We start from the raw sequence: 25019 nt of genomic DNA, 5'->3' as shown, positions 1-25019 counted from the left end.
AGCCCCCTTTCCAGGAGACTAGCCAGAACACAAGCAGCAAGCCAAGAAGGGGAAAAAGGTCCTGACCTGCGCCTTTGGGGGCAGGAACAATGACCAGGTCTGGGAGGCAGCTGTGGGAGAGCTGGTGAGCGCGCCTCAGAAGACCGGGAAGGACACAAAACAGCTCCATGTGAACTAAGCTACTGCCAGGTCACCCGGGTGAATGGCTGGGATGGAGGGGAAAGGTCCGGTGCCAAAGACGTCAATGAATGGAGGTAATGTGGTCAGGAGGTACTTGCCGTCCACGTACTAGTGGGGGAGAGGGGCAGAAACTTCACAGAAATAGGTTTAAAATTGTTCTTTAACTGTGAGGTTAAAGAAGCCCAACAGAGCTGCTCCTGGAAACAGCTGACTGGCTGCTCAGCCTGTAGTCCTGCTCTGTTCCCACAAAGCTGGCTCTGCAGCCCAATGACTCTACAATAGCCAGCTTTTCAATGATACTCTTCTGGAGTCCTCCAGAAGTCCGGAAGAGAAAAGAACACCCACTCCATTTTCTTTGACACTAGAAAATGCGTGTGCTCCTAAGCTAACATACAAAGTATGAAAACATGAAAGGGTGCTGAGAATTGCCTTTACTCTGCTCCGTTTGGGAAAGGTAGTGGCGTGGGGTGGGGGTCAAAAGCAACCAATTCACCCCCCAAAGAATCCTTTAAAATTCTCAGCCACCAGAGGCATCAAGAACCACAGAGACAGACGTTGGGTGTGAGTGGAAACAGGACTGAAGGCTACGAAGAGCAAGTTGGACCCTCACCGGCTTCCCGCTCCCACCACCACAACCGGAGATCTGGGGAGGCAAGGGTGAGGCACCGAACCATGCGGGGATTGAGTCAAGTCTTCATAACTAAGAGCAAAGCTTTCGGCTCCCAGGACGTCAGGAGCTGCCACCAAGCAAAGAGAAACTACATGTTCCCAGAGGCAAGAGCTACAGATAGACACACTGATGTTTGCGGATCCAACCGGCCGCTGGCCAGCTTGCGGTCACTCTTGGTAGGCTTTTATAAAGATGCCTCACTCAGATCTAAGCAGTCAAGGGTGGGATATCTGGACATGTGGGAGGCAGAGGCTAAAGGAAACGGAACTCAGTCATGAAGAGGGTGCTACCAAAGAATAATCCGAGGACAAGAATGTCCTCATAAAAGAGACAAAATTTACAAAGTTCAAGGGTGGGAAGTTGAGTCTCCCCACAACACGGTAAGATGAAAGAAACGAGTAACAGCAAAGAAAAAAATCAAGATAATCAATTCAGGAGTTCCCATATATGTAACAGAAGATCTAGAAATAAGAGGGGGAAAATGTGGGGAGAGAATGATCAGAAGTGCAGAAACCAAGGACTGAAGGATAGGAGTGTCTAGATTACACACAAGCTAAAATGGGCAAGCGAAAATGGGCACAGAAAAGAGTGGTAAAACAGCAAAACATTTCTCAACAAAAATAAACCAAGACAGAAGTTGTGCCACTTCATACCCATTACGGTGGCCATTATCAAAAACCCACAGAAAATCACGGGGCGCCTGGGTGGCTCAGTTAGTTGAATGTCTGACTCTTGACTTTGGCTCAGGTCAGGATCTCAGGGTCATGAAATTGAACCAAGCACCAGGTTCCCCCCAGTCAATGTAGAGTCCGCTTGAGATTCTGTTTCCCTTTGACCCTCCCCACCCACACACACACTCTCTCTAAAATAATAAATCAGTCTTAAAGTCTCAAGTGTCGGAAGTGACTGCTGATGGGGTGTAAACTGATGCCATTACTGTAGGAACCAGTGTAGTGGCTCTTCAAAGAGTTAACCAGAGAGTTTGTGTATGACCCGGCAATGCCTTTTCTGGGCATATGCCCCAGAGAACCCAAAAGAGGTTCCTGAAGATCTGCGCACACCCGTGTTCCCAGCAGCATCACTCACAGTGGCCAAAAGGTAGTAGTAGCTCAAGCATCCAGAACGTGAATGTGTACACGGAATGTCATCTGTCAGGTGCCTGGGGGGCTCAGTGGGTTAAGCATCTAGCCTCAGCTCAGGTCCTGGTCTCAGGGTCCTGGGATCGAGCCCCACATCAGGCTCCCTGCTCAGGGGGGAGCCTGCTTCCCCCCTCCCTCTCTTGCTCGTGCTCTAATAAATACTTTTTTAAAAATGTGATCTATAAATGCAATGGACTATATTCAGTCTTAAAAGGGAAGGATATTTTGACCCGTGCCACAATCTGGATGAACCTTTAAGAACATTCTGCTGCGGGAAATAAGCCAATCATGAAAGGAAACACACGGTTCCTTCCACTGGGAGGATGGGGCACCCAGAACAATCTGTAGAGACGCAGTAGAGATGTGGCGGCCAGGGGCGGAGGGAGGGGGAGCGGGGAGTATCGTTTCACTGGGACCGACTATCAGTTCCGCAGGATGAAGATGTTCTGGAGGGGACAGTGGTGATGGGGGCACAGCAGCGTCAATGTACTTGATCCCACTGAACTGCAGACCTGAAAACGCAAGACGATAAAAGCCTCATTCTAGATGGAAATGGGCACTGTCGTTCACGGTGTCCGGAACCTGACTGCGGCTACACCGAGATGGGGCGGAGGGGCAGAGCGCTTTTGTCCCAGCAAGTGTCCTAGAGGGGTGACCACGAGACCCCCAACAGTCTCTGCGAGGCTCATGCACTGCAGTGGGAGTAACGAGACTCCTCAATATTAGAAACAAGGAAGAAAAATACTTTTAGATCATTTGCCAAAAGCACAATCCATGTAGTTCCTACAGTTTGACTTCTCAGGCCCTGACAAAGAAACTGGATTCCAAAGATGACAGGTGGGGAGTTGGTGACGTCTGTCCACGTTAAGTGGAGCTCAGAGAAGCCCAACCACAAGAACTGTGGGTTGACTGACGGCAACAACTGCCGACTCAACAGAAGTTCTTTATGGACTTAAAAGAAGTTATGATGGTAAACTGTACGTTGTGCATAATCTAACACAGTTTAAAACAAACATTAAAAAAAAAGGAGAGAGTAATCTAGGAAATAAAACGCCAGGCCTGGAGAGCGGGAAGGAGGGGTCCCTGAGATCCACCAGTGCAGACCAGCGCACTGGCCAAGGGACGCCAGGAAGGGGGTTTCCAAAAGTGGAGCGAACGTGCCAGGCCCCAGGGACTCGGTGGTGCTCTGGGGAGGACGGCGGGGCGGGGGACAGAGCACCGAGCTACTGAGCACAGGGGCCGTGACGACTGTCAAAGCTGCATGAACACCTCAGCCCTGCAGGAAGCCACGTCACGGGAGCACCGATGCGCTTCCCAGTGTGAAAGCCCCACACCACACGGGCCACATCGTCAGCTGAGAGGAAGCCAGAGCCCAAGTCTGCCTCGTCACATCAGAAGTCAACAGCAGAAATGTTTGGAAACAGGAAGTAAATTCCCAAAGCAACGACTAAAGGGTTAAAAACAGCTGTCCTGGGAGGGGGAGGAGGGTGTTGAGGGAGCATCTGTTGTCCTGCGTCATGATGTGTGTGTGTGTGTGGTTTTTTTAAGCTTTATTTGAGGGAGAGAGAGTGCGGGAGTTAGGGGACAGGGAGAGAGGGCAGCAGCCTCCATCCTGGCACGGGGCCCCACTGCGGGGCTCGATCTCACCATCCTGAGATCAGGACCTGAGCTGAAATCAGAGTCAGACGCTTAAGGGACTGCACCACCCAGGTGTCCCCGGGGTCGGAACCCTTTGACCATATCTGACTTTGCTTCGAAACCTTGGACATACCCCACTTCAATTTAAAGAAAGTAACTAAGTAAAAGGCATCTGGTTCGGGACCCTGACACGCACCTCGCCGGCGAAGAAGACGGTTCCTTGTATCTCCTCGGCGATGATGTCGTAGGCTTCCCCGCTCCCGCCTGTCTTCACAAAGCTGTACGCCATCTGGATCCAGGGGTCTGTGCTCCACCGAGTGACAAAATACTTTGTGGGATCTGGGACTTCCTGTGTCAAGCAGAAGGAACCATGAACCAGGATCCAAGAGGGACTGAGACAGCTATGGCCTGGAGCAGCGACCCCCGGGCCCCCGCCTCTAGAAATGGGCTCATCCCTCTGCACTGTCCCCTACCGTCCCCTGCATCCAGCGAGGTGCCGGACTTGTGTGGCATCCTCGGCGCCCCGCCCAAACTCTGCAACCTCCCAACGTCTCCCATCTACACCCTCCCCAGCCAGAGACGCAGGCCCCCTCACCCAGCAGGCCGGCCCTCGCCAGCGGCTAAGACTCGGGGCGGCCCTGGCTGCGGGGCAGCCCAGCAGGTGCTACGATGGCAGAAGAGGGGCCGGTGGGCCGGAGCAGAAGGGAAGGGGGCAGCCCTGGGACGGGCTGGAATCCTTAACAGCCTTCACAGAACGGCTGTAGGATGCTATGTTTCACGTTCACTACGTTTCAAATAATCCCATGCCTCGGACAGGCACCAGCAGGAAAACTATTTCTACAGAAACAATGTCCTCAGTTCCAAATAACTAGCATGGAAACAAGTTTTGGGGCAAAAACCCCAAGTGAGGGACAACTGTAAGATATAATCACATCATGTAAAATAAGCAACACCCCCACCCCCCACCAGGGAGGCCTCTCTCTCTCTAATTTATGTAACTTTTGAGTCATTTCAGTACTTTCTACTCCCACTCCTTTATTTGGAAAAGACGGAAGCCGCGCCATTTCCAGGTCTCCAGAAATGGTGAGATTTGGTAGCGTGGCAAATAGCACGGACCCTGAGCTCCTCGGAGAAAAAAGACAGAGAAGGGACGAGCTGCGTCTGGGGGGTGGGCGAAAATTCTGGACAACATTCCTTCGGAAGGGAAGCTGTGGGTTAATCCCGGACGTCGGGGAAACGCGGAGCTTCCGCCATCCCCGGGAGAGCAGGGCCGTGGCGCCGGCTGCAGCGCACACACTCCCACGGGAACCGCACGGAGGAGACCAGCCCAGCCTCTGCAGGAATGACGTGCAAATCCGTGCTGCGTTCCACATTTTGGGCAGTTCCCCAGCGAACAGCCATGCTCTGTGGATTAGCATAAAACAGGGAGGGAGGGAGGAAGGGAGTGCGTGATGTGAGCAAAAAAGGAAGACAGTGGTGTGACGGGTGGTAGGAATATCGCTGCAGGCTCTGTGTGTCCCCCTAAAATTCCTACGTTGCTGCCCCTCGCCCCAGTACCTCCGAAGGGGAAGCTTTCTGAGAATGGGCCGTCCGTGAGGGAATCCCGTTAGAGCCTCCGGGTGGGCTCTGACCCAGGAGGACTGCTGTCCTTACGAGAAGAGGGGAGGCCATGGACAAGCAGAGGGAAGGGCGAGTGAGGTGGCAGGGAGCAGCGGCCATCTGCAGGCCACGGAGGGCGGGCGGCCTCCGAAGGAACCAGACCCGCCGGCACCTGCTCTCGGACTTCCCGCCCCAGCCCGGGGAGAAAATCCGCGGCTGTGGTTAACACCACCCAGTCTGCTGTCTGCCACGCTGGCCCGTGCAGACCGGCGCAGGCGCAGAGCTTTCATCCTCGGGGCTCCCGCTGCGGAGAGCGCGCTGGTTCTCTGACCTGCTCCTTGAACAGCTCCCGGAGCACAGCCATGCACAGCTGCAGCACCTGCTTGTCGTCCAGGGTCCTGACGGACGCCACGGCCTCCCCGGCGACCACCGACATCAGCACGCTGTGCTGCTTCTGCAGACGGGAGAGGAAGGCCCTGGCAGTTCACGTTCTCTGCTTGCAGGACGGAAGTCCCCAGTCCCTGTGCTCACAAGCACCCCCGACCCCACAGCCCCTCCCCACCCTCGTCTCAGTCCCCAGCCCACTTCCCTCACAAAACTCCTTATTCATCTAGACATTTTGTCGTTCGAGGAGAAGCTCAGGAAGGAGGGTAAATAGGAAGGCTCAGGGATGCTCTAGGCTTTCCCCTTGTACGAACTCGTTCTAGAAGAAACAGGATGGAGAAGGGATGTCTGCAGGTAAAATAAGGGAAAATCCTTCCCATACGGTAAAGAAATTTTGCCCGTGGCTCCCAAGGGAAACCTTTTAAGATGAAGTTTCTTGGGAGGAAGAAGAAAAGGGAACAAGAATGATGTGCAGGAACCAGTAGTTCCTCTCCTGTCCCAGGCCCGCCCCTCGCCCTCTGGGCCGCTCACAGGAGGACCCTTGAGAGCGGTGTTCAGGTCCCACTCCTCACCGTGCCTCGCTGACTCGCCCCAAGAGGACGCCCCACCGGCCCGAGAGACCAGTTTCCTAAAGCAACTGATCCACTGCCCGGGGAGCAATGACAGCCCATGAAGAGCACACGGCAGGTGGGGGGGCTGCTGCCGGACAACGGCCCAGGCCAAACATGCTCAAGCACAGCAACACGGACCCAGAGCGTCCACCGCGCCCTTCGGCTCCGCAGTGTGACCGGATTCTAACTGCGGCAGGGGAACTCAAGCCACATTTCGCCAGCGACTTACCTGGGGATCCATGTCATAGAACACAGCGAAAAGCCCCCGCTTGCTGGCACTAGGAGGTACGTGACCAAAAAAGTCAGCCCCTTGAACTTTACTGTCCCAAAATCGGTAAGGGAATTGCAAGGCAATCTGGAAAGTGAGCAAGAGAGGGAGAGGGTTAGTATGGGATCAGGAGTATGGCAAGCTCTAAGAAGCTACCTACAGTTCTGGACTGAAGAGCTAAGCATGGAAAACAAACCTAAACGCACCCTTTCCATGCACCTGTCTTGTTTGTCCTCTCGTGAGCATCTGGCTTTTTGTGCTGTTCAGTCCCATACTCCCACCGATGACAGGGGACCCACCAGCAACCACCAGGCTGATGGGAAGATGCAAAGCAATCCTAAGACCCGGTCTGGAAGCGAACGTCGCTACGACCAATTCTAGCCACCCCTAGGGCCGCCAGGATCCGCTGAAGCCCTCGCATTTCTGCTAGAGATTTTAAAGGCAGAGCAACTGAAACTCTCTCCTCACTGGGACCAATTAATGGAGGGCAGGCGAAGAAAGCAGCCCCAAAAAAGACCAAAAAAATAGCTACCTTTTTCCATATTTATGCCAAGTAAAAATTCTGAATAATAAGATTCATTTTCCTAATGTCAAAATTCAGACCTTGGCCCAGCTTTCCTCCTCTCGTTTTGCTAGTATCCTTCTGTATTCTTCATGAATGATTATTCCAATGTAAAGAAAATCTTTGAATTTTATTTGAATTAAAAAATTATCCCCTACTGCCCAATACCATAAGGAACTCCAGTCACCCGGCTTGAGTAACTTGTCACCTTTTCAATGATGCCTGCACCTAAGCTGTTGATAGCCTTCATCTTCTTTTCTGACAGTGGTGGGTTAAAGTGGATGGCACCCTTCTGCAGTAAGGCCAGTGGAACCGTGACTAATACCTGTGAGAAAAAATGAACAATGAACACACGAAAGCAACTGAACCTAACACCACAACCACTCAGTGGGTTCATTTCCAGGAAAATCTCAACACACAAAGGACATTTCTCCCTACTGCCAATCATGAGACTGTCAACATCCCATGTTATACTGGGAAGAGCAAGTGCCGTCATGTACCATTGGCCAGGTTGTTCACTGCACAAGGGTGCCTGGCTGAGCAGAAGTGGCATCCACATGGAAGAACTCACAGAAAGGTCTTGATGGTTTAGAATAACCCTGGGTAGAAAGGGTCAATAGATCCCAATCCTGAAAAGCAGTACTGTAATAGGAAATAATCCTAAATATGGAATCAGGAAACTATATTTGTTTATCATATCTGACACTTTCTAGTGTGTGGCCAATACCTGCCCTGCTAACCTCAAAGAACTAAGGTAAGGCTTAAAATGAAAACTCTTAAAACATACATCAATATGTTACATAAATGGTAAAGCACATCAAAAACAGTACAGAGTATTATAATCACAGAGAGCCACAAAAAATTTTTTTAAGGAGAAAACAATTTATCGCGGGGTCTCCAATGGCTCACAAAATCATTTAGGAGAACTGAAGTAACAGGTGCTAACAGCGCCTTCAAGAATGACCCTCCAGGGGCGCCTGGGTGGCTCAGTGGGTTAAGCCACTGCCTTCAGCTCAGGTCATGATCTCAGGGTCCTGGGATCGAGTCCCGCATCGGGCTCTCTGCTCAGCAGGGAGCCTGCTTCCCTTCCTCTCTCTCTGCCTGCCTCTATGCCTACTTGTGATTTCTGTCAAATAAATAAATAAAATCTTTAAAAAAAAAAAAAAAAAGAATGACCCTCCAAGTCCCATCACAGAACCCGGCCACAAAGAGCTGCTGTCTCTGCATGCAGTCGGGACATCTCTGGCTCCAGAGCCACGTCACCATGACCAGCGCCAGAAGCCATCACTCCTGCTGCCGGCTCGAGAATCGTGCCGCTTACAGAACAAGCTGCACCAGCAACGTGGGCTCCTGAGGCCCTGCCTTGTGACTCCCCTGCGGAGAGGGAGTGGACCCTGGGGCCTCCACCGGCCCCGCTGCAGGAGAGCCTGACACCTTGACCGTCCTGCTCGTCGAAAGTGAAGCAGAAGCCACACCAGGGCTTCCAAGTCTCCCACTTGTGTGGCTGAGTGGCTGCACCATTTCCATCCAGAACCTCAGTTGCTAGGGAGTCTGGGAAGTGTGTGTGTGTGTGTGTGTGTGTGTGTCTACTTCCGCCAGCTATGCTGGGGGCCTGCACAGCAGGAGCAGCGTGCCATGGAACTGAATGCCAACCACTCTAGCTACCAGAACCCTCACCAAAGACTGAGTGTGCTTGGTTTGAACCCCAGCTCCAGGATCCCAGGAAGGCCAGAGTTCTTCCTATCATTGTGTCACTATTTTCTGCCACAGGGAACATGTAGAAAGTATTTTTAGTGTCATCACCATGAAATCAAAGAAAAAGGGGAGGGGGCAACGCCTGGGTGGCTCAGTTGGTTAAGCGTCTGCCTTCAGCTCAGGTCACAATCCCATGGTCCTGGGATGGAGCCCCATGCCAGGCTCCCTGCTCAACAGGAGCCTGCTTCTCCCTCTCCCCGTCCCCCTGCTCCTGTGCTCTGTTTCTCTGTCAAATAAATACATAAAATCTTTTTTTAAAAAGGAGCAATTGTTCTCGTGGATGCATAGGAACTTCAAGGAAATAAGATCTAGATTTTAAGATTTTATTTATTTATTTATTTGTCAGTGAGAAAGCGACTGTATAAGCAGGGGGAGCAGCAGGCAGAGCAAGAAGCAGGCTCCCCACTGAGCAGGGACTCGGTCCCAGGACCTCCAGATCATGACCTGAGCTGAAGGCAGGCACTTGCCAACTGAGCCACCCAGGTGTCCCAGATCTAGATATTTTCTTAACAACCAAAAAGCTTTCAAAAGCATATGAGCTGGGCACCTGAGTGGCTCAGTGGGTTAAGCCTCTGCTTTCAGCTCAGGTCATGATCTCAGGGTCCTGCCACTGGGTCCCCCATCAGGCTCTCTGCTCATTGAGGAGCCTGCTGCCCCCTTCCTCTGCCTGCTTCTCTGTCTACTTGTGATCTCTGTCTGTCAAATAAATAAATAAAATCTTAAAAAAAAAAAAATCCCATGAGCTAAGGTAAACAGGCGGAAGAGATAAACAGAGCTGGCCAGAGACTCACACCAGCTCTCAGAGCAAGCAGCCTGGAGACCCGCACTGCAGCTTTGTTTGTAAACGTTTGTGGGTGTGTCAGGCTGGGGCGGTCATCCTTCACTTACAAGTTGGTTTGGAAACTTCCAATTCAAACCATGTGATGCGTGCAGACTACCATAAAAATAAAAAGACTTTAAACATTTCGGAGCAGACTTTGAAACACGGCTCTGCCCTAATACCCCTGGAGAGTCGGATCCAAAGAAAGGAATGCAAAGGTGCCTGGTCAGGGTCAGGCAGAGGGTGACCTAGCAGACGGTGACCCAGCAGGGGCCGCCAAGAGGCAGAGTCACAAAATCCCAGAGGTTCAGCCATCAGCTAATGTACAATTTTACAAAGAGGTATTTAAAAAAAATTTCACCACCAGGAGGAGCCTCAGATATTAGCCTGACTCTCACTTTGGGGCTCACAGTAGAGGACACTGTCGCTGGCCCGGCCGCAGGCTGGACTGACCGGGGGAAGCATTACAGACATGACCAGCCCGAGTCCCTGAGAACCTGTGCGGGGAGGAGCTCTGGCTGCAGTTTTTCTTCCTAAGCCCCTCATGGGCGGTTCCCATGTGAGCCGGGACTAAGAAGCACTACAGTCCAAAGACTGCATCCCACCAGCCCCAACGCCCCCGCTAGCCAATGGCGGGAGTGACAGGAGGATCTGCCCCGTGGGCTCATACCCTAGCCCCCGTCTCTTCACTTGACATGCGATCCTTAGGAGCATCGTGGGCCGTGGAGTACCTGGAAATAACTGCACAGCTAATCTAGGAACCAGTGATAGTCTCTCAGTTATACATTTGGGTCCTCATTTCAGACATAAATAAATCGAAATAAACTTATGGGGCTTATTCATCCCTTCTGCTTCAAGGAGAGCACCCCTGCTCTCCCCAGCAATACAGAAATCTCCGTGTGACATCCCAGAGTATAACACCTTCCACTGTCCACCTACTGAAGTTTATAAAAAATCCCCAAAATATAAAAGTTCTCCTGACAGTTTCAAAATGAAAACACAGAGCTGCCTTGAACAGAAAAATGATCCCATGGCAAAACAAACTAAAAAAAAAAAAAACAAAAAAAAAAACCCACCGCCAACTTGGAAAGTACCAAGAATTAAACAAAATAAACTTTTTTTTGGTAATACACAACTTCTCAGAGCCTTTAACATACTCATACTTAACCCAAAAAGTAGAATGCAGTACACAGTACTTTTCAAACTTATTTGGCCAAAGGATTTTTCTTATTCAACTCTCAGGACTCATGTACCACAAGAAACACTTTTCAGAATTCCACCTACCATGAAATCCATATGGTGTTAGATCGATTCAGATCTGCAGACCCACACAGGATTGAGTGGAGACAGGTAAGTCTTCAGGACTCCATCTCCAGGCAGATTAACAAAGGCAAACTACTTGGTGGAAAACACGATTTTCCCAGACCCCCAGGCCCGTAGCAGCACCTAGTGAAACTCTAGCACCTACCTTTTGTGCTGTATACCCTGTCCCATCCGTAATGGTAACCTGCACTTCATCTCCAGAATAGTCAATGCTCTGTACCTGCTCGAGAAAAACAATCATGAAAACCATGAGACGGAGCCGTACGATCCAGGATCCTCTCCAAGTACATCGTGTGAATTTCTATCTCCAAGACGCCAAAGAATCATTTTCTGGCATTCAGAGATCTGAACGACACTTACAGCTTACTTCAGGGAACTCTCACCCAGTCATTAAAATTTATAAACACTGTCAGAATATGGAAAATCTTTAAAATCGCTTATCTAAAGTGAAGGATACACATAAGTTACAGCCCCTGTGATCAGAGCAATGCGCAGTGCGAACGCATAGGGACAAACACGCGAAGGGAAAAATTTCCGAATGAACACAGATGCACAGCGTCAGGGAGGTCATGAGACTCCCGCACACATGAGTAACCAAGATGCATCTGCACCACGGCTGCTTCCAAACAGCGGGGCTACCTAATGAACGAGGTCACGGCAAGCACCTGTCTCCTGTGCCACCCACGCGCCCCACGCTTCCCACCCTCCAAACACAAGGTCAATTCAGAGCTCCCCCCGTCCAACGCTGTCAACACTCACTGGAGACTCGAGCCGAATGTCTAGGCCTTCTGCCAGTTTCTCAATGATTACAGAGTAGCCAGGCATTAGCAGAGTGTGGTCACCAGCGAACTGGGCAAAGAATTCGTTGTGGTCCCAGGAGCGAGCAGACACCTGGGAAGCGATAATGTGCAGGAAAGCTTATTTTTTTGTCTGTCTGTCTATCTATCCATCTATTTATTATGTAAACTCTACCCCTAATGTGGGACTTGAACTCATGACCCCAAGGCCGAGACTGGCATCTTCCACCGACTAAGCCAGCCAAGCACTCCAGGAAAGCTTATTTTAGAACAAAAGGTAGACATGATTTGGACCTGCTCCTTGACAGCAAGGTATACTGTGTATCAACAATGCTGAAAAAGCAGAACTCGATGAATGAAACTGGAGAACTCCATCTATAAGCATGCCAACGTGGCATTTCTATAGAGGCTGAAATCCTGCATGATTTCGGAAAACAACGTTACTCCGATGGCAATGGTGAATGCCAGGGTATCTCAGCTGGTTAAGCATCTGCCTTCAGCTCAGGTCATGGTCTCAGGGGGTGGGGGGTGTGTGTGGTGTGTGTGGGGGGTCCTTGCTCAGCGGGGAGTCTGCTCCTCCCTCTGTCTACCTCTCCCTCCCTCTCTCTGACAAATAAAAGAGTTAAAAAAAAAAAAAAGAATCGAATGAAAATGGAGATATCCTGATTTGGACAATAAGCCAGGGTTATCTGTGGAGCCTCAATTCAAAATAAGATCTGAGTATCAAAACCATGGTCGTTACAGGAGTGAGGCACGTTTAAATTTATTTCAACAAGATTCACAGACCACGCCTGCAAAGCTCCTCTATTTCGGTCTCCGGAGAGCAGTGCTCTCAGACCGCGCAGGGCTCCCCAGGGCCGCCTGCAGGGCCTCCGCGGAGCAGGGCGCGCAGGGGAAGGAGGGCAGCCAGCACGCCCGGCTCTGGGCCCCGCGCAGATCCAGCGCCAGGGCCCTCCTGACACATTCTCTGAAGAAAGGTTTCTCCAGCTTTAACAACAAAACGAGGTCTAAACCACGGTGGGGCGACTTCGCTCAGAAGTCATGGTTTTTGAACTTGCAAAGAGCAGAACCCGTATTTCCTGTTTACCTAGAGCAGCCCGGGTTCCGGGCCAAGAGCCGGCACACGGACACACGCACCAACATGCGCCGAGCCTGGGTCAGGGCCAACACCCGGCACGTGGAAACACGCGCACCAGCACATGTCCCCAGCCGGGAGCCCGCACACAGACACGCGCGCCCCGGCCCCCGTGAGCCCGCACACCTGGCGGAGGCTGCTGCCGCAGGCGTACTCCAGGTTGCTCAGGTGGAAGTGTAGCACCTGCTCCTCGAGCTCACTGAACTGGACGCCGGACTCCGTGATGAACGCTTTGTAGATCTCCTCTATCTTTTCTGTAACGGGAAGGGAGCAAAGCAGAGCCAAGAGCGGTCACGTCGTTTCCCCATCCTTTACCCTGCGTTCTGTTCCTCCGGCGACCCCACAAACCCCCAAGCGGCGGAGGTCCCTTCCCAAGGAAACCCGGGGTGCGTGGGGTTGGGGGGACAGGACATGTTGATAAGGTTGGTTTCGCTCAGGAAGGAAAAGCTTATCTTAACTGGAAACACAGTCTGTAGGCTCTGCATCTTCAACCATGTTTCGTTACTGCCTCATTGAACAATTTCTTCTTTTTTGCTCAAGTTTGGAGGGGGAGGTACCCCCTGTGCCCCCAGAGAAAATTCCTCCTCCCTTTCTGGTACCGCGACCACCTCAAGTCCAGTTCTTAGAACATCTCACCTCAAGGCAGAGCCCTACAATTGACTACCGGCTACATTCTCTCCAAAACAAGAATAATCCATCGCGGGCTTTCGTCACCTGAGCCTTCTGCCTCCATGCCTTTTCATTACTGGTTTTCTGCTGCCTGTGTAATAAATCCCCAAACCCACAGCCAGACCAAGCCAGCACACTTTCAGCCTTTCTAAAGACAGCACCTACTACCTGCCCGTTCACACGCTCTGCTGAGGGGCAGCCGGGTCTCTGCGGGGTAAATGCCAACCGTGGGAGGACTGCTGCCACCTCGCCCCTCACTGGCTGCCCCCCACGGCCCGGCCCGGCCCCCTTCCACTCCAGCATCCGCCGGCCACCACACGCCTCGGGAATCCTGCTTACTAGCAACCCCCACCTTCATCCATTCCACGCAACCAGAACGTTCAACTGCACAGACACACAGCCCTGTGGTATCCTCGCTTGGCTCTGTCTTAGATTCCCTTTGTGGGGGGGTGGGGGGGGCTCGTGTCTGACAAACTGTAAACATCTTAGCACATGGCACTTCTTCGTAACCTTCGCCGTGATGACCACCAGCCCACATGTAGGCTGTAGACTCAAAGCTTCCTTCTATCAAGTCTGTGTACTTGCTCAACTAGACAGGGAACTGAAAGTGAGTTAAGAAAAAAAAAAATTTGACAACTCCAGCCTCTCATTCAAATTCATGCTACATCACGATATGGGGATGGCCACGGCACCGCTGGGTCCGTGCTAGGCTTCAGCCTCCCCGACCACAGGGCCTTTGCACTACCTTCATCATCATCTTGCAGTCCTACCCTGCCTCCTGCTACATGGTTTCTATTTTCCTTCAGGTTTTGTAGAGATTCGGGAGGAACCAAGATCTCTAAAAACCAAGATATAAAATTAAGTATTAATAGACTGGGAAAAGCCTTAATGTGAATTTTATGTAAATTACACTTAAAAGCTTTAGTACATATGCTCTCTGAAATTAACTCTCGCTTCTCAGTGTTTCTATCTGGATGTTTTCAGCAAAGTGCTAATGAGCTGGCATCTCCGCGCAGACACTACGAGGCGGGAGAGAACCGGGACCTTGTTCATGCAGACACGTACGCACCGTTATTAGAGCTTTCCCAGATAATACTAATTAGAAAACACAACTTACACAGTTGGTGTCGCAGACCCTCCCTTGATAACTTTTTTTAATTGGCCAAGACAAAGCAATATTGTTAACATTTTTACCTGGTGGCCTTTTGGGTGTAAGACCTTTTGGGTCTTAGGACGACCCCCCCCCGCCCATCCAGCAATTACCCCCCACGCACACAACACTCACTAAATTCTGAGCACATCCACCAAGTCAGCCTAGGAACGGTCCCCAACTCCAGAAAAGTCAACAACATCCCCCTGGGTCTGGCCATTAACTCCGTTTGATGAAATGATCCCTGTGCCGCCCAATTTCTGAAAATGTTGTGTGAGAGTCCGTAGAGGCTCATTTACAAATAAGGGTGACTAGAGGGTCTCAAGCAGGAGGGGGAAGGGAGGGGAAAGAGAGGGGACAGTGCTTGCTACTGAGACCTCGACCCCAAACAATGAGGGAGCATATACCAGGACGCAGAACTAAGAACCCTTTCAAGGAAACATACACCTGAAGCAAATTAACATCCTGAGAACAGAGTTCAAATGATCGCACTTGAAGAAACCACAACAGGCCACCAAAACCCATGAGTGGTACATACGGGTCGTAAGAACTGTAGGCTAAACGAACATCAACTTAAGAAGCAGAATGGTCAAATCTCCACTGGCACCCTCGTGAAAATGAGTGCTTACAAGTTTTCCAAAGAGTACAATCAACTGAGAATATTTGGTCCAATTAGTAACAAAGCCTAGCAATTTTGAATTAAAATTTTCCAACTGCACCACATATTCTTACATTCTTAAATAAAACATACCAAAAAACAAATAAACAAACAAAACAAAAAAAACCACCTCAAGCTATTGCCCCCAAAAAGGGAAAAGAATTCCTGACAGACAAAAACTCTTTTCATCTAGAAGGGACATTGTGTAGGGACTATTCACATGGGGCCTATACCACGTTTCCTTAAAATAAGCTCCTCTGGGAAGCTGAAGATTAAACATTTAAGTAAATCTTTTAAACATCAGCTATTTTATGCAACATAAAATCTGAGTGTGTTCACGCACACAAGCCTCTACAGGTCCTTGAGAAAGTTCTCCACAGAGCGTAACAGTCCAGAAGGAAGGCTCCTAGGACTTCTCCTCTGTGTGTGTGTGTTTTAACACATGCTCTTTGCCCATCATGGGGACTGAACCCGTGACCCCGAGATCAAGAGTCGCAAGCTCTACGGACTGAGCCTGCCAGGTGCCCTTCACAGGACTCCTCCGACGGCGGACGTCCGAGCACACAGGTGGACGCTGCTAGTGTTCATCAAGCTAGGGAGACAAGGGGACTGCGATGGAACATTCAGAACGCCACTCCCCCATACCTCCTAAAGGAACATCTTGGAGCTGAGTCTTATCCTTCCTCCACTCAGAGACAACATCCAAGAGAGCATTAAAATGAAAATCCATGCGCTTGTCAATGGTGGGGTCAGTAATTCGTCCACCTTCCTGAATTAAGTCACATCTCTCTCCAAATTTATGCATGCTGATGCCAAGCTTCAAAATAATAAGAATAAGAAGGTGAAATTTTGCCCTGGAAAAAATACTTACAGGTTCTAAGCTGAAATTAGACAGAGCTCTCATGGAGAAAATGGTCTAGCAGTTCTCGAAGAGAAAGCTAAATGTGCTTCCTGGGGGGTGGCAGCAAAGGGAGGCAGTGAGAAAAAGAGCATGAAATCCACGAGACCTTATTTCAGGAGAAGGTGAAGTGACAGCAGCAGCGTCCATGCCATGCACTCTACAGCTTTGCGGGCAGCATGTATTAATGCTCCCAGTGCTACGGCCGAGCACGGCCTCTCCTTGTTCTGACATTCCAGCCCCACTGTGGACTCTCCCGTAAATGAGCACGCAACCACACAGACACTCATGGAAGGTGATGCTGAATTTACTGTCAATACGTAATACTTCAGGAAAAAACCTTGGGCCTACCGGGTCTTCAGTGAAACTACAGAGAGTCGCCCAATAAAAGACAGGATGCCCAGGTAAAATTGGACTTTCAGAGGAACAATGAGTAGTTTGGGTTTTGGTATCTGTTTGTTATTGTTTTTGATTTGTTTTAGTGTAAGTATGTCCCAAATATTGCATGCAAAACATCCCATGGAATATTTGGGACATACCTATCCTAAACACAATACTTGTTGTTTATCCAAAAGTCAAACATAGCTGGGCATTCTGTATTTTTATGGGCTCCATCTGGCAGCCGTAAGATGAGCTAATCAAGTGGCCTGGAAATAACACACAAATATAATTAAAAATCTCAAAAAAAATTTTTTTTATGCATGCTACAGTTCTACCTTCTCTGAAAGGAAGAACTCTAACTACTTTTGTTGACGTTTCATGGGGGTGGGGTGAGGGGGCAAGAAATCATTTAGGGGTGGTTCTGTATCATCAAAAAGCATTATTAATACTACACACAAGAAAAATGAGACCATTTTTTCTTCTGATTATCTACAACACAAATGTTAAAGAAACCCACTTGTTCACACATTAGTGCTACTGGGTTGTTGATACAGCCGTTGACAATCTGGGCTCCTCTTCCCACTGTGACGCCTTTAAAAGATTTATCATCCCATACTCGGCCTCCAATTCGGTCTTTGGCTTCCAAGACAGTTACCTAAAAACACAGGCAATCAGGGAAGCTGAATAGGGTAAGAAACCGTATTAAACACAGTGCTATAAATCCAGAATTACACACAGTTACGTAAGTTCCATATCTGGTTAATTATGGTATCACTCGGGAAAAAACTTTAAAAAGAAGGTAGCGTGAACAGAAGCCAATGTAGATGTTGAAACAAACCATCCAGTTTTTAGCAAGAAGCGGAGTGAGTGGTCTGCTAGCGAGATCCCTCAAACGAGATCTCTCTCGTCTCCAATGCCATAATGATAAGATTGGATGAATTAGCACATGAAACGTACTCTGAAAGTTTTTACTTAATACTAGTCCATAAATTAAAAAGCACTGTAAGAGGGGTGCCTGGGTGGCTCAGTGGGTTAAACCGTCTGCCTTTGGCTCACGTCGTGATCCCAGGGTGCTGGGATCGGGCCCCATATCAGGCTCTCTGCTCAGCGGGGAGCATGCTTCCCACCCCCACTTGTGATCTCTGTCAAATAAACAAAATCTTTAAAAATAAATAAATAAATATATAAGCACTATAAGAAACCAGACTAAAGAGGTGAGTTTTCCTATAAAACGTCTCTGTGTCGAGGAAAATGCCTTCAGCTTTGCAAATAGGCCTTAACTTCCCTAGGAAAAGACTACTGTTAAAAATAAAAGTGTACGTTGATCATACTACCCAAGTATGACCTGGTGGGCCTGGCCTAAGCAGGTTGGCCCCACACCCAGACAACATTACCTCCCCCCAATTTTGCACGGCATGAGGAGCTGCTGGTGGCGGACAGTTCTGACAACGAGCGCCACGCTTCCTTGGGTCGCAGTAACCCAGGGGAAATGTGACTCCTACTTCGTTTCACTTCTGGATCCCTAACAGGACTCTTTCAACTTGCTCAGGGATGTTCCCCAAGTCAACCATCTCGGTTACTCTGGGGAATCTCTTTCCTAACAGAAGAAGGACGGTTGGTCTCTTTGGGGTCTCTCATCACCTGGTGAAAGAGCAGAGAAGGGGAGTGCTCCTCTGAATATTCTTATTCCTCATTCTCTCCAACAAGGAAGGTTACAACCTGAGGTTCTAACCTTCCCCGCCCTCTTTTCTCTGACTTCATACAGATTAACATAGACCCAGGGGTGTCTGGTTTTGTTTTAGTGTAAGAGGAAGGTACTGTATTAAAGACAGCCCCCTAGACTTTGGATATTAATAACCTTCCTTGCAACATCATCTGTGAGTTTCCCTAACAAAAACAAACAAAAGATCTTGGTGCTAATAGCTAACGCTGGAATACATAAATGATCGATTCAAACACGTCCTAGCTTAATACCATTCAGAAAATACTTTGAAGTGCAAACACACTTCCCATAAATCCAACTCAGGTTCTTCTGCTTTGTGAGGAAAATCATGTAACCCAAGGCTTACATCTTCCATTCAACCGAGGAAAACTTCTCTTAGAAATAGCTACTGAAAACTTTTCTCATCTCTGAAACTCCTCCAGCAGAAAGACATTGTGAACAAGTTGTCATTTCTTTCAGCCAGAGAAAAGTGCTAAGACTAATTCAATTCTACCAAACTGATTTTCATGTTTGGTTTAACTGAAAACCAAAGTCCTTGAAAAATAAGTTTTTTAAAGAAAGAAGTGTGTCAGACTTAGAAAGTCACAAATTGAGGGGTGTGGTTAATTCGAATGAATCTAATGAAAATGAGATTCTGAACTGCATGATATTTTTTGTAAGTCTCTATTTAGGCTAATTCTGAACAACTGGAAGAAGGCCACACCCTAGTGAAAAACTATCCTACCTTGCAGAAGTAGACCACCTCAAGTACGTATAGCCCTTTAGAAGTCACGTAATCCTGTCTGAACCATGGATTAACCAATTCAATCTTGCTTCCAGAAGCAAAGATCATGTTCCAAAGTAAGACTCCAAGACTCCAAGTGTGCCTTTGAGGGGCACCTGGCTAGCTAGTCAGTCAAGCACACGACAGCTGATCATAGGGTGACGGGCTCAAGCTCCACGCTGGGCACAGAACTTACTCAAAAAAGGATACCTTTCATTTGCAAGAGAAAAATTACTGTGTGTTTCAGAAAATTTTATACAGGAAACAGTGAATTTCCAAGCTGCTATTTGTTATCTCAAACTATTACAAAAACAAGGACTTTTTCCCAGTGTGCCATCTGTGGTGTTGTCTAACAGCTCGTGGAGAATTTTTGCTTTAGTTTCTGCACGGACTCCCTTCTGATTTGCTCATTAGGAGTCTAATACTCTGGGACGCCTGGGTGGCTCAGTTGGTTAAGCAGCTGCCTTCGGCTCAGGTCATGATCCCAGCGTCCTGGGATCGAGTCCGCATCGGGCTCCTTGTCGGTGGGGAGCCTGCTTCTCCCTCTGCCTCTGCCTGTCATTCTTTCCGCCTGTGCTCGCTCTCTCCCTCTCTGACAAATAAATAAATAAAATCTTCAAAAAAAAAAAAAAAAAAGGAGTCTAATACCCTGTCCTGGGGCGCCTGGGTGGCTCAGTGGGTTAAAGCCTCTGCCTTCGGCTCAGGTCATGATCCCAGGGTCCTGGGATTGAGACCTGCATTGGGCTCTCTGCTCAGCAGTGAGCCTGCTTCCTCCTCTCTCTCTCTCTGCCAGCCTCTCTGCCTACTTGTGATCTCTCTCTGTCAAATAAATAAATAAAATCCTAAAAAAAAAAACAAAAATAAACCCTGTCCTAAAGCTGCGGAGAATGGCTATTCCCGCCACCTTTCTTTTATTAAACCCATTTCAAATGCTGTATCTTTCCTAGGAGCAGTTAGAAAGATTATAAAGATATACAGTGATGTCACACTCGCCACCAAAATCAGAAACCAGTTTCTAAATCTTAGAAATTCTGGACCAAAGGGCACGGTTAACCATCTGTTATCAACTCCATGTCCCCAAAACTCTTACCTTAATTCCAAAGTTATGCAGTTGCCTAGCAGCTGCTAATCCTGCTGGACCAGCCCCGATAATGATGACAGATTTCTTTTAAAAAAAAAAAAAAAGGAAGAAAAGAAAAAAAAAGGAAAAATTTTTTTAAAAGGACCCAATTAGAGAAATGAAAGCAATATATTGTTCTAGTTGTTCTAAGAAGGTACTAACTGCCAAGCCACATTAGTTCATCTACATTTCTTAGATGTTCATAGAAAATTACTTTCCTAAAGAATATGGATGCATGTAATAAGCCCCTCCTCTTTTCCACAGTCTAGGGCACCGGTGCCTGATAGTCTCTTCCCCAGAGGAGCACAGTCTACACAACTCTTACTCTGTAGCTTCTGTGGTGATCACGTGACTGACACGAGTACCATTAACTAGTACCCACTAATGCTGTTGTCGCAGACTAGCATGTATCGTGATGGCGGTTGTGTTACCGTGAGAGCAACAGCCACCTACGTTGTGGTAATCTTTAGGAAGAAGATGCTGGTCGGTGCCGACGCTGAGAACTCCCGTGTTGATGAGACCTTTCCTCGTCATAAAATAAAGGATCCTCTCCACTTCCTGCACGCACCGGATACGCACGAGACCCCGGACAATGATGTGGGGAATACATTTCTGAGGGGTAAGAGCTTCCTGTGTGTGCAAACAAAACCAGACTGTTAAGACAAGTAGACGGAACTTTGGGCTCCTCGAAAATTGAACAGAATTCCTCTGTGACCCAGCAGGCCCCGTCCTGGATATCCACTGAAAAGAACTGAAAACGGAAGCTCATACAAAATTCTTATTCCCGCTACTCAAATTGCCAAAAGGTGGGACTATCCAAGGGTCCATCAACGGATGATGGACAAACCAAATGGGGGTAGATAGGTACGTGGGCCATTATTTGGCCATAAAAAGAAATGAGGTACTGATCCGTGCCACAACACGGAGGAATCCTACAAACGGGATTCTGCTTGAAGAAGCTCCTCACGGGAGATCACATGCTGTAGGATTCCATTTGTAGGAACAACTTGCCATGGGCAAATCTAGAGAGGCAGGAAGTGTAGATCAGTGCTTGCCAGAGGCTGGGGGGAGGGAGGAATGGGGAGTCGCTGTTTACTGGCTGTGGGGTTTCCTCTGGGGGTAACCAAAAGTTCTAGAACGAGATGTGGGGATGATTACACAACACTATTTAATGCCACAGACTGTACCTTTTACAACGGTAAAAATGCCTGGTGAAGGAAGAAAAAGGGACAAAGGGACAAAAGGAAGACAAGGCACTTTCTACTCCATCAGCTCATCTTCTCCTCCCCAAGGACAGCTACGGGGACCGGGGGCTGACCACATCGCAGATACGTTCCTGACTCCATACATCACACAGCAAGAGCCACAGCAGAAGCCCATGCCGTCACTTATCCCTGCAGCAGAAAAACCTGGATTCTCATCACCAATAAGATGTGAGGAGACAGATTTAGGAATGTTAAGAAAAAAAAAGCCATGGCCTTTTCCTGCACACCCCACTGTTGTCAAGGCCTTGGAACATTTCAAAGATACAAGACTAACATAGCCTTGACCCACGGTCATGAAGTTAGAACAAGCTCAAGAGTGGGGGTCCCAAACTCTGGCTCATCCTCTACTGGTCCCCAACCCCCCAGCTCTGAAAGAACCGAACCACACACAGGAAGAGGACTTACAGTAGACCCATGACCAACGCGGGGTTGAACTGCGTGAGTCCACTCACACGTCGACATTTTCGATAAGCACGGTGTGGTACTTAATAACATTTTCTGTAGCTTACTTGCTTGTGAGAGTAAGTATATAATATACATATAACATACAAAATATGTGGCAATGAACTGTTTACATTATTGGTAAGGCTTCAAGTCAACAGCAGGCTATTTGTAGTTGAGTTCTAGAAGGAGCCAAAAGTTATATGTGGACTTTTGACTGGGCTGGCGGGGGTGTGAAAGGTGTCAACGCCACTAATCCCCACATTGTCCAAGGGTCAACCGTGTTCAAGAAATAACATCGGCTTGGGTTGGTGCAGAAGGTAAAAAACACTTGTTTGTAGTCATGAATTCTAAAAAAAATTTTTTTTCAAATCTTTGGTTCTTTCACGGCAAATATATGTTTTCCCACTAGAATATTAAACACAAAGCATACTATTTTATTAAATATTAAAATAGATCCAGGCTGATAAGGTTCAGGATTTTTTCCTATAAGGTTCTTCACCACCATAAATCAATTTTCAAAGTAGAACCAAAAGAAATGTGAAGAAAAATGAATCCAAGGCTGTGTCTGAAGAGTTTATCTTTACAACTTATTTACAGGAAATTCTGACCACAATTTTGTTCAGTTCAGCAAATGTTTATTGAGCACCTACCCCCAGCCTGCTGGGGAGGAAATGAACAATTCTGCCTCATCCAACCCACTCACAGAATTCGTAGAAACTGCATTAACAGCCTGAACTGGATCAGGCCATCTCATACTGGATTCTAATCCAGTGAGACAGCACAGTCCATCTGGAGTATCTTTCCTGAATCAAGATTACTTTTGCGGCCTCGCCAGATGTTCCGCATTCAGCAATCAAATAATTGCAGGAGAAATTAATAAATCAGAAAAACACTGGGGTCAGGAAAGCCTTTGTTTAGATAATAATAATAATGATAACAAAAGATCCTATCCCCTCTCATAGGGTCTCCCCCCTTTCCAGGTGGGGGCTGTATGAGGGCCCTAACATATCTTCAGTCTAAACAGACTGCAAAGCACCAGTAAGAATCCCTGCCCTCAAGGGGTTATGACGCTTTCCTAAATGCTTTATTTTTTTTCCTCTCGGCATTCATGCTGGAACTCTCTGAACCAAACTTTGCACCTTATACTCAATCACTAGAGAGTCAAAATTCGGACATATGGTCTCAACGTGGTGGTTCCCAGGATGGGGAGACTCAGTGCCCAGGAGGCAACACCTGGGGTCAACGTCGGTTGTCACAACGGGGGATGTTCTAGTATCTAGGGGGCAGGGGCCAGGGAAACCACGAAACATCCTACAGGACACCGGGCAGCCCCCACACGATGAACATCCACCCAGTGTCCACGGTGGGAAGGCAGAGAGTCCCTGATCTCAAGCCCCCCCCCCCCACCATACAGCAGCCCCCACTCCTTCCAGAGCAGCCCCGGCCCGTGCGCGCGGGGGGGCCTCCCTCCACTCACTTTGCAGTTAGTGTACCATAGGGCGAGGGTGAGGTTCCGCAAAGCCAGGTACATGGTGGGGTCTCGGGAGTACTCCGGGAACTCGTACAGCTCGTCCAGCTCCATCACGTCCGGCCGCACGCACAGGGCTTTGCCACACTCGTTGGGCTGGTAGAAGGGCTGGAAGTACCGGTTCATGCCTGGAACTGACGGAAGGCACAGAGGCACACGTCGCACACCCAGGGAAGCGACCGAGCAGGCGCGAAGCGGAAACGACAGCCTCAGCCAGGGCTACGGTCTGTCCCGCAGGCACATTCGCACTCCCCTGTCTAGTTAGATGAAATACACGGGAACTGCGTTTTCCTCCCATTCTTTCTTCACCAACGGAATTTCCATGGTATGGAAAAAAAATTTTTTTGTAAGGTTTTCATGGGTGTTAAACACCTGCCGTAGGGGCGCCTGGGTGGCTCAGGTTAAAGCCTCTGCCTTCGGCTCAGGTCATGGTCTCAGGGTCCTCAGATCGAGCCCCGCATTGGGCTCTCTGCTCAGCAGGGAGCCTGCTTCCCCCTCTCTCTGCCTGCCTCTCAGCCCACTTGTGATCTCTGTCCAATAAATAAATAAAATCTTTAAAAAACAAACAAACAAAACACGTGCTATAAAATCGATCATCTTATCTGTGTTTATGTGTAGCACTGAACCGGGTTAAGGATATTCACACTGCTGGGCAACACGTCTCCAGAACTTGTTATCTTGTAAGACTGAAACTCTGCGAATACCAGCTCCCCATGGAAATAAATTTTAAAAGTAACCTTCACTGGAATTTTTCCGATTAGAACATGAATCAGTTCACAGAGGTACAGAACAATCACTGACCTCAGATAACCCTGGAGCCGTGGGTAACATTTAAGGCTACAGTCTATCCTCTGTGCTGTTTCTACGCACAGAGACTATTAATGTATCATGCACTTGTTTTTTAAAAGCCTGAAAGATATGCTGTTTCCTAACCTGATTTTCAAGACCACTGTCCCTTGTCATTAAACACTGGGACTTCAACAGACACAGCGTGTTTTCCTATTACTTAACTACTCCTCCGTTCCTGGGCACTTAAATTTCATATAATTATTTTACTATTGTAAGCAATGTCATGTAAATCTTTGGATTAACCCTTTGAGGATTTACCTTGATAATTACTTACGACAAATTCTAGAATAAAGAGGGGATCTATTTTAAGGTTTTTGATTCATGGCCAAATTGTCCCTCCCAATATCCATAACCACTAATAACATCTGAGTGCCTATTAAGGGCGGGCTAACCTTTGTTAACCCTGGGACTTACCACTTGGGGTTCGATTCGGGCCACATCCACATTTTCAGAGGGCCCAGTGTTCTTGGTTAAAAAACTTTAAATAGGGTGGTGCACTGTGGCTTAAACAGTTAAGCATCTGCCTTTGCTCAGGTCATGATCTCAGTGTTCTACGATCGAGCCCTGCATCGGGCTCCCGGCTCAGTGGGGAGTCTGCTTCTCCCTCTACCCAAACCCCCCACACTCATGCTTGTTTACACTTTCTCTCAAATAAAATCTTTAAAAAAAAAAAACTAAAAAAAAAATTAA

At 48.5% G+C, this 25019-nt stretch overlaps 1 protein-coding gene across 3 annotated transcripts in view; it reads right to left on the bottom strand.

Moving 5' to 3' along the window:
• Window positions 1-25019, bottom strand: part of KDM1B (lysine demethylase 1B) — a 60799-nt gene that overhangs the window by 2323 nt on the left and 33457 nt on the right. For 2 of the 3 annotated variants that reach the window (XM_032341195.1, XM_032341196.1), the window contains exons 9-20: window positions 23430-23614; window positions 20697-20873; window positions 20214-20288; window positions 17155-17292; window positions 16004-16175; window positions 13008-13135; window positions 11709-11840; window positions 11095-11169; window positions 7260-7376; window positions 6451-6576; window positions 5558-5680; window positions 3824-3976 (exon numbers count right to left, since the gene is read on the bottom strand). In XM_032341195.1, coding sequence (XP_032197086.1) covers window positions 3824-3976; window positions 5558-5680; window positions 6451-6576; window positions 7260-7376; window positions 11095-11169; window positions 11709-11840; window positions 13008-13135; window positions 16004-16175; window positions 17155-17292; window positions 20214-20288; window positions 20697-20873; window positions 23430-23614 — 1601 coding nt within the window. The remainder of the gene's footprint in view (window positions 1-3823; window positions 3977-5557; window positions 5681-6450; window positions 6577-7259; window positions 7377-11094; window positions 11170-11708; window positions 11841-13007; window positions 13136-16003; window positions 16176-17154; window positions 17293-20213; window positions 20289-20696; window positions 20874-23429; window positions 23615-25019) is intronic. The other variant, XM_032341197.1, reaches the window with a different exon arrangement.

Source organism: Mustela erminea, chromosome 4 (genome assembly GCF_009829155.1).
Source record: "Mustela erminea isolate mMusErm1 chromosome 4, mMusErm1.Pri, whole genome shotgun sequence".
NCBI classification, from domain to species: domain Eukaryota; kingdom Metazoa; phylum Chordata; class Mammalia; order Carnivora; family Mustelidae; genus Mustela; species Mustela erminea.
This window is presented reverse-complemented; position numbering and strand designations above follow the sequence as displayed.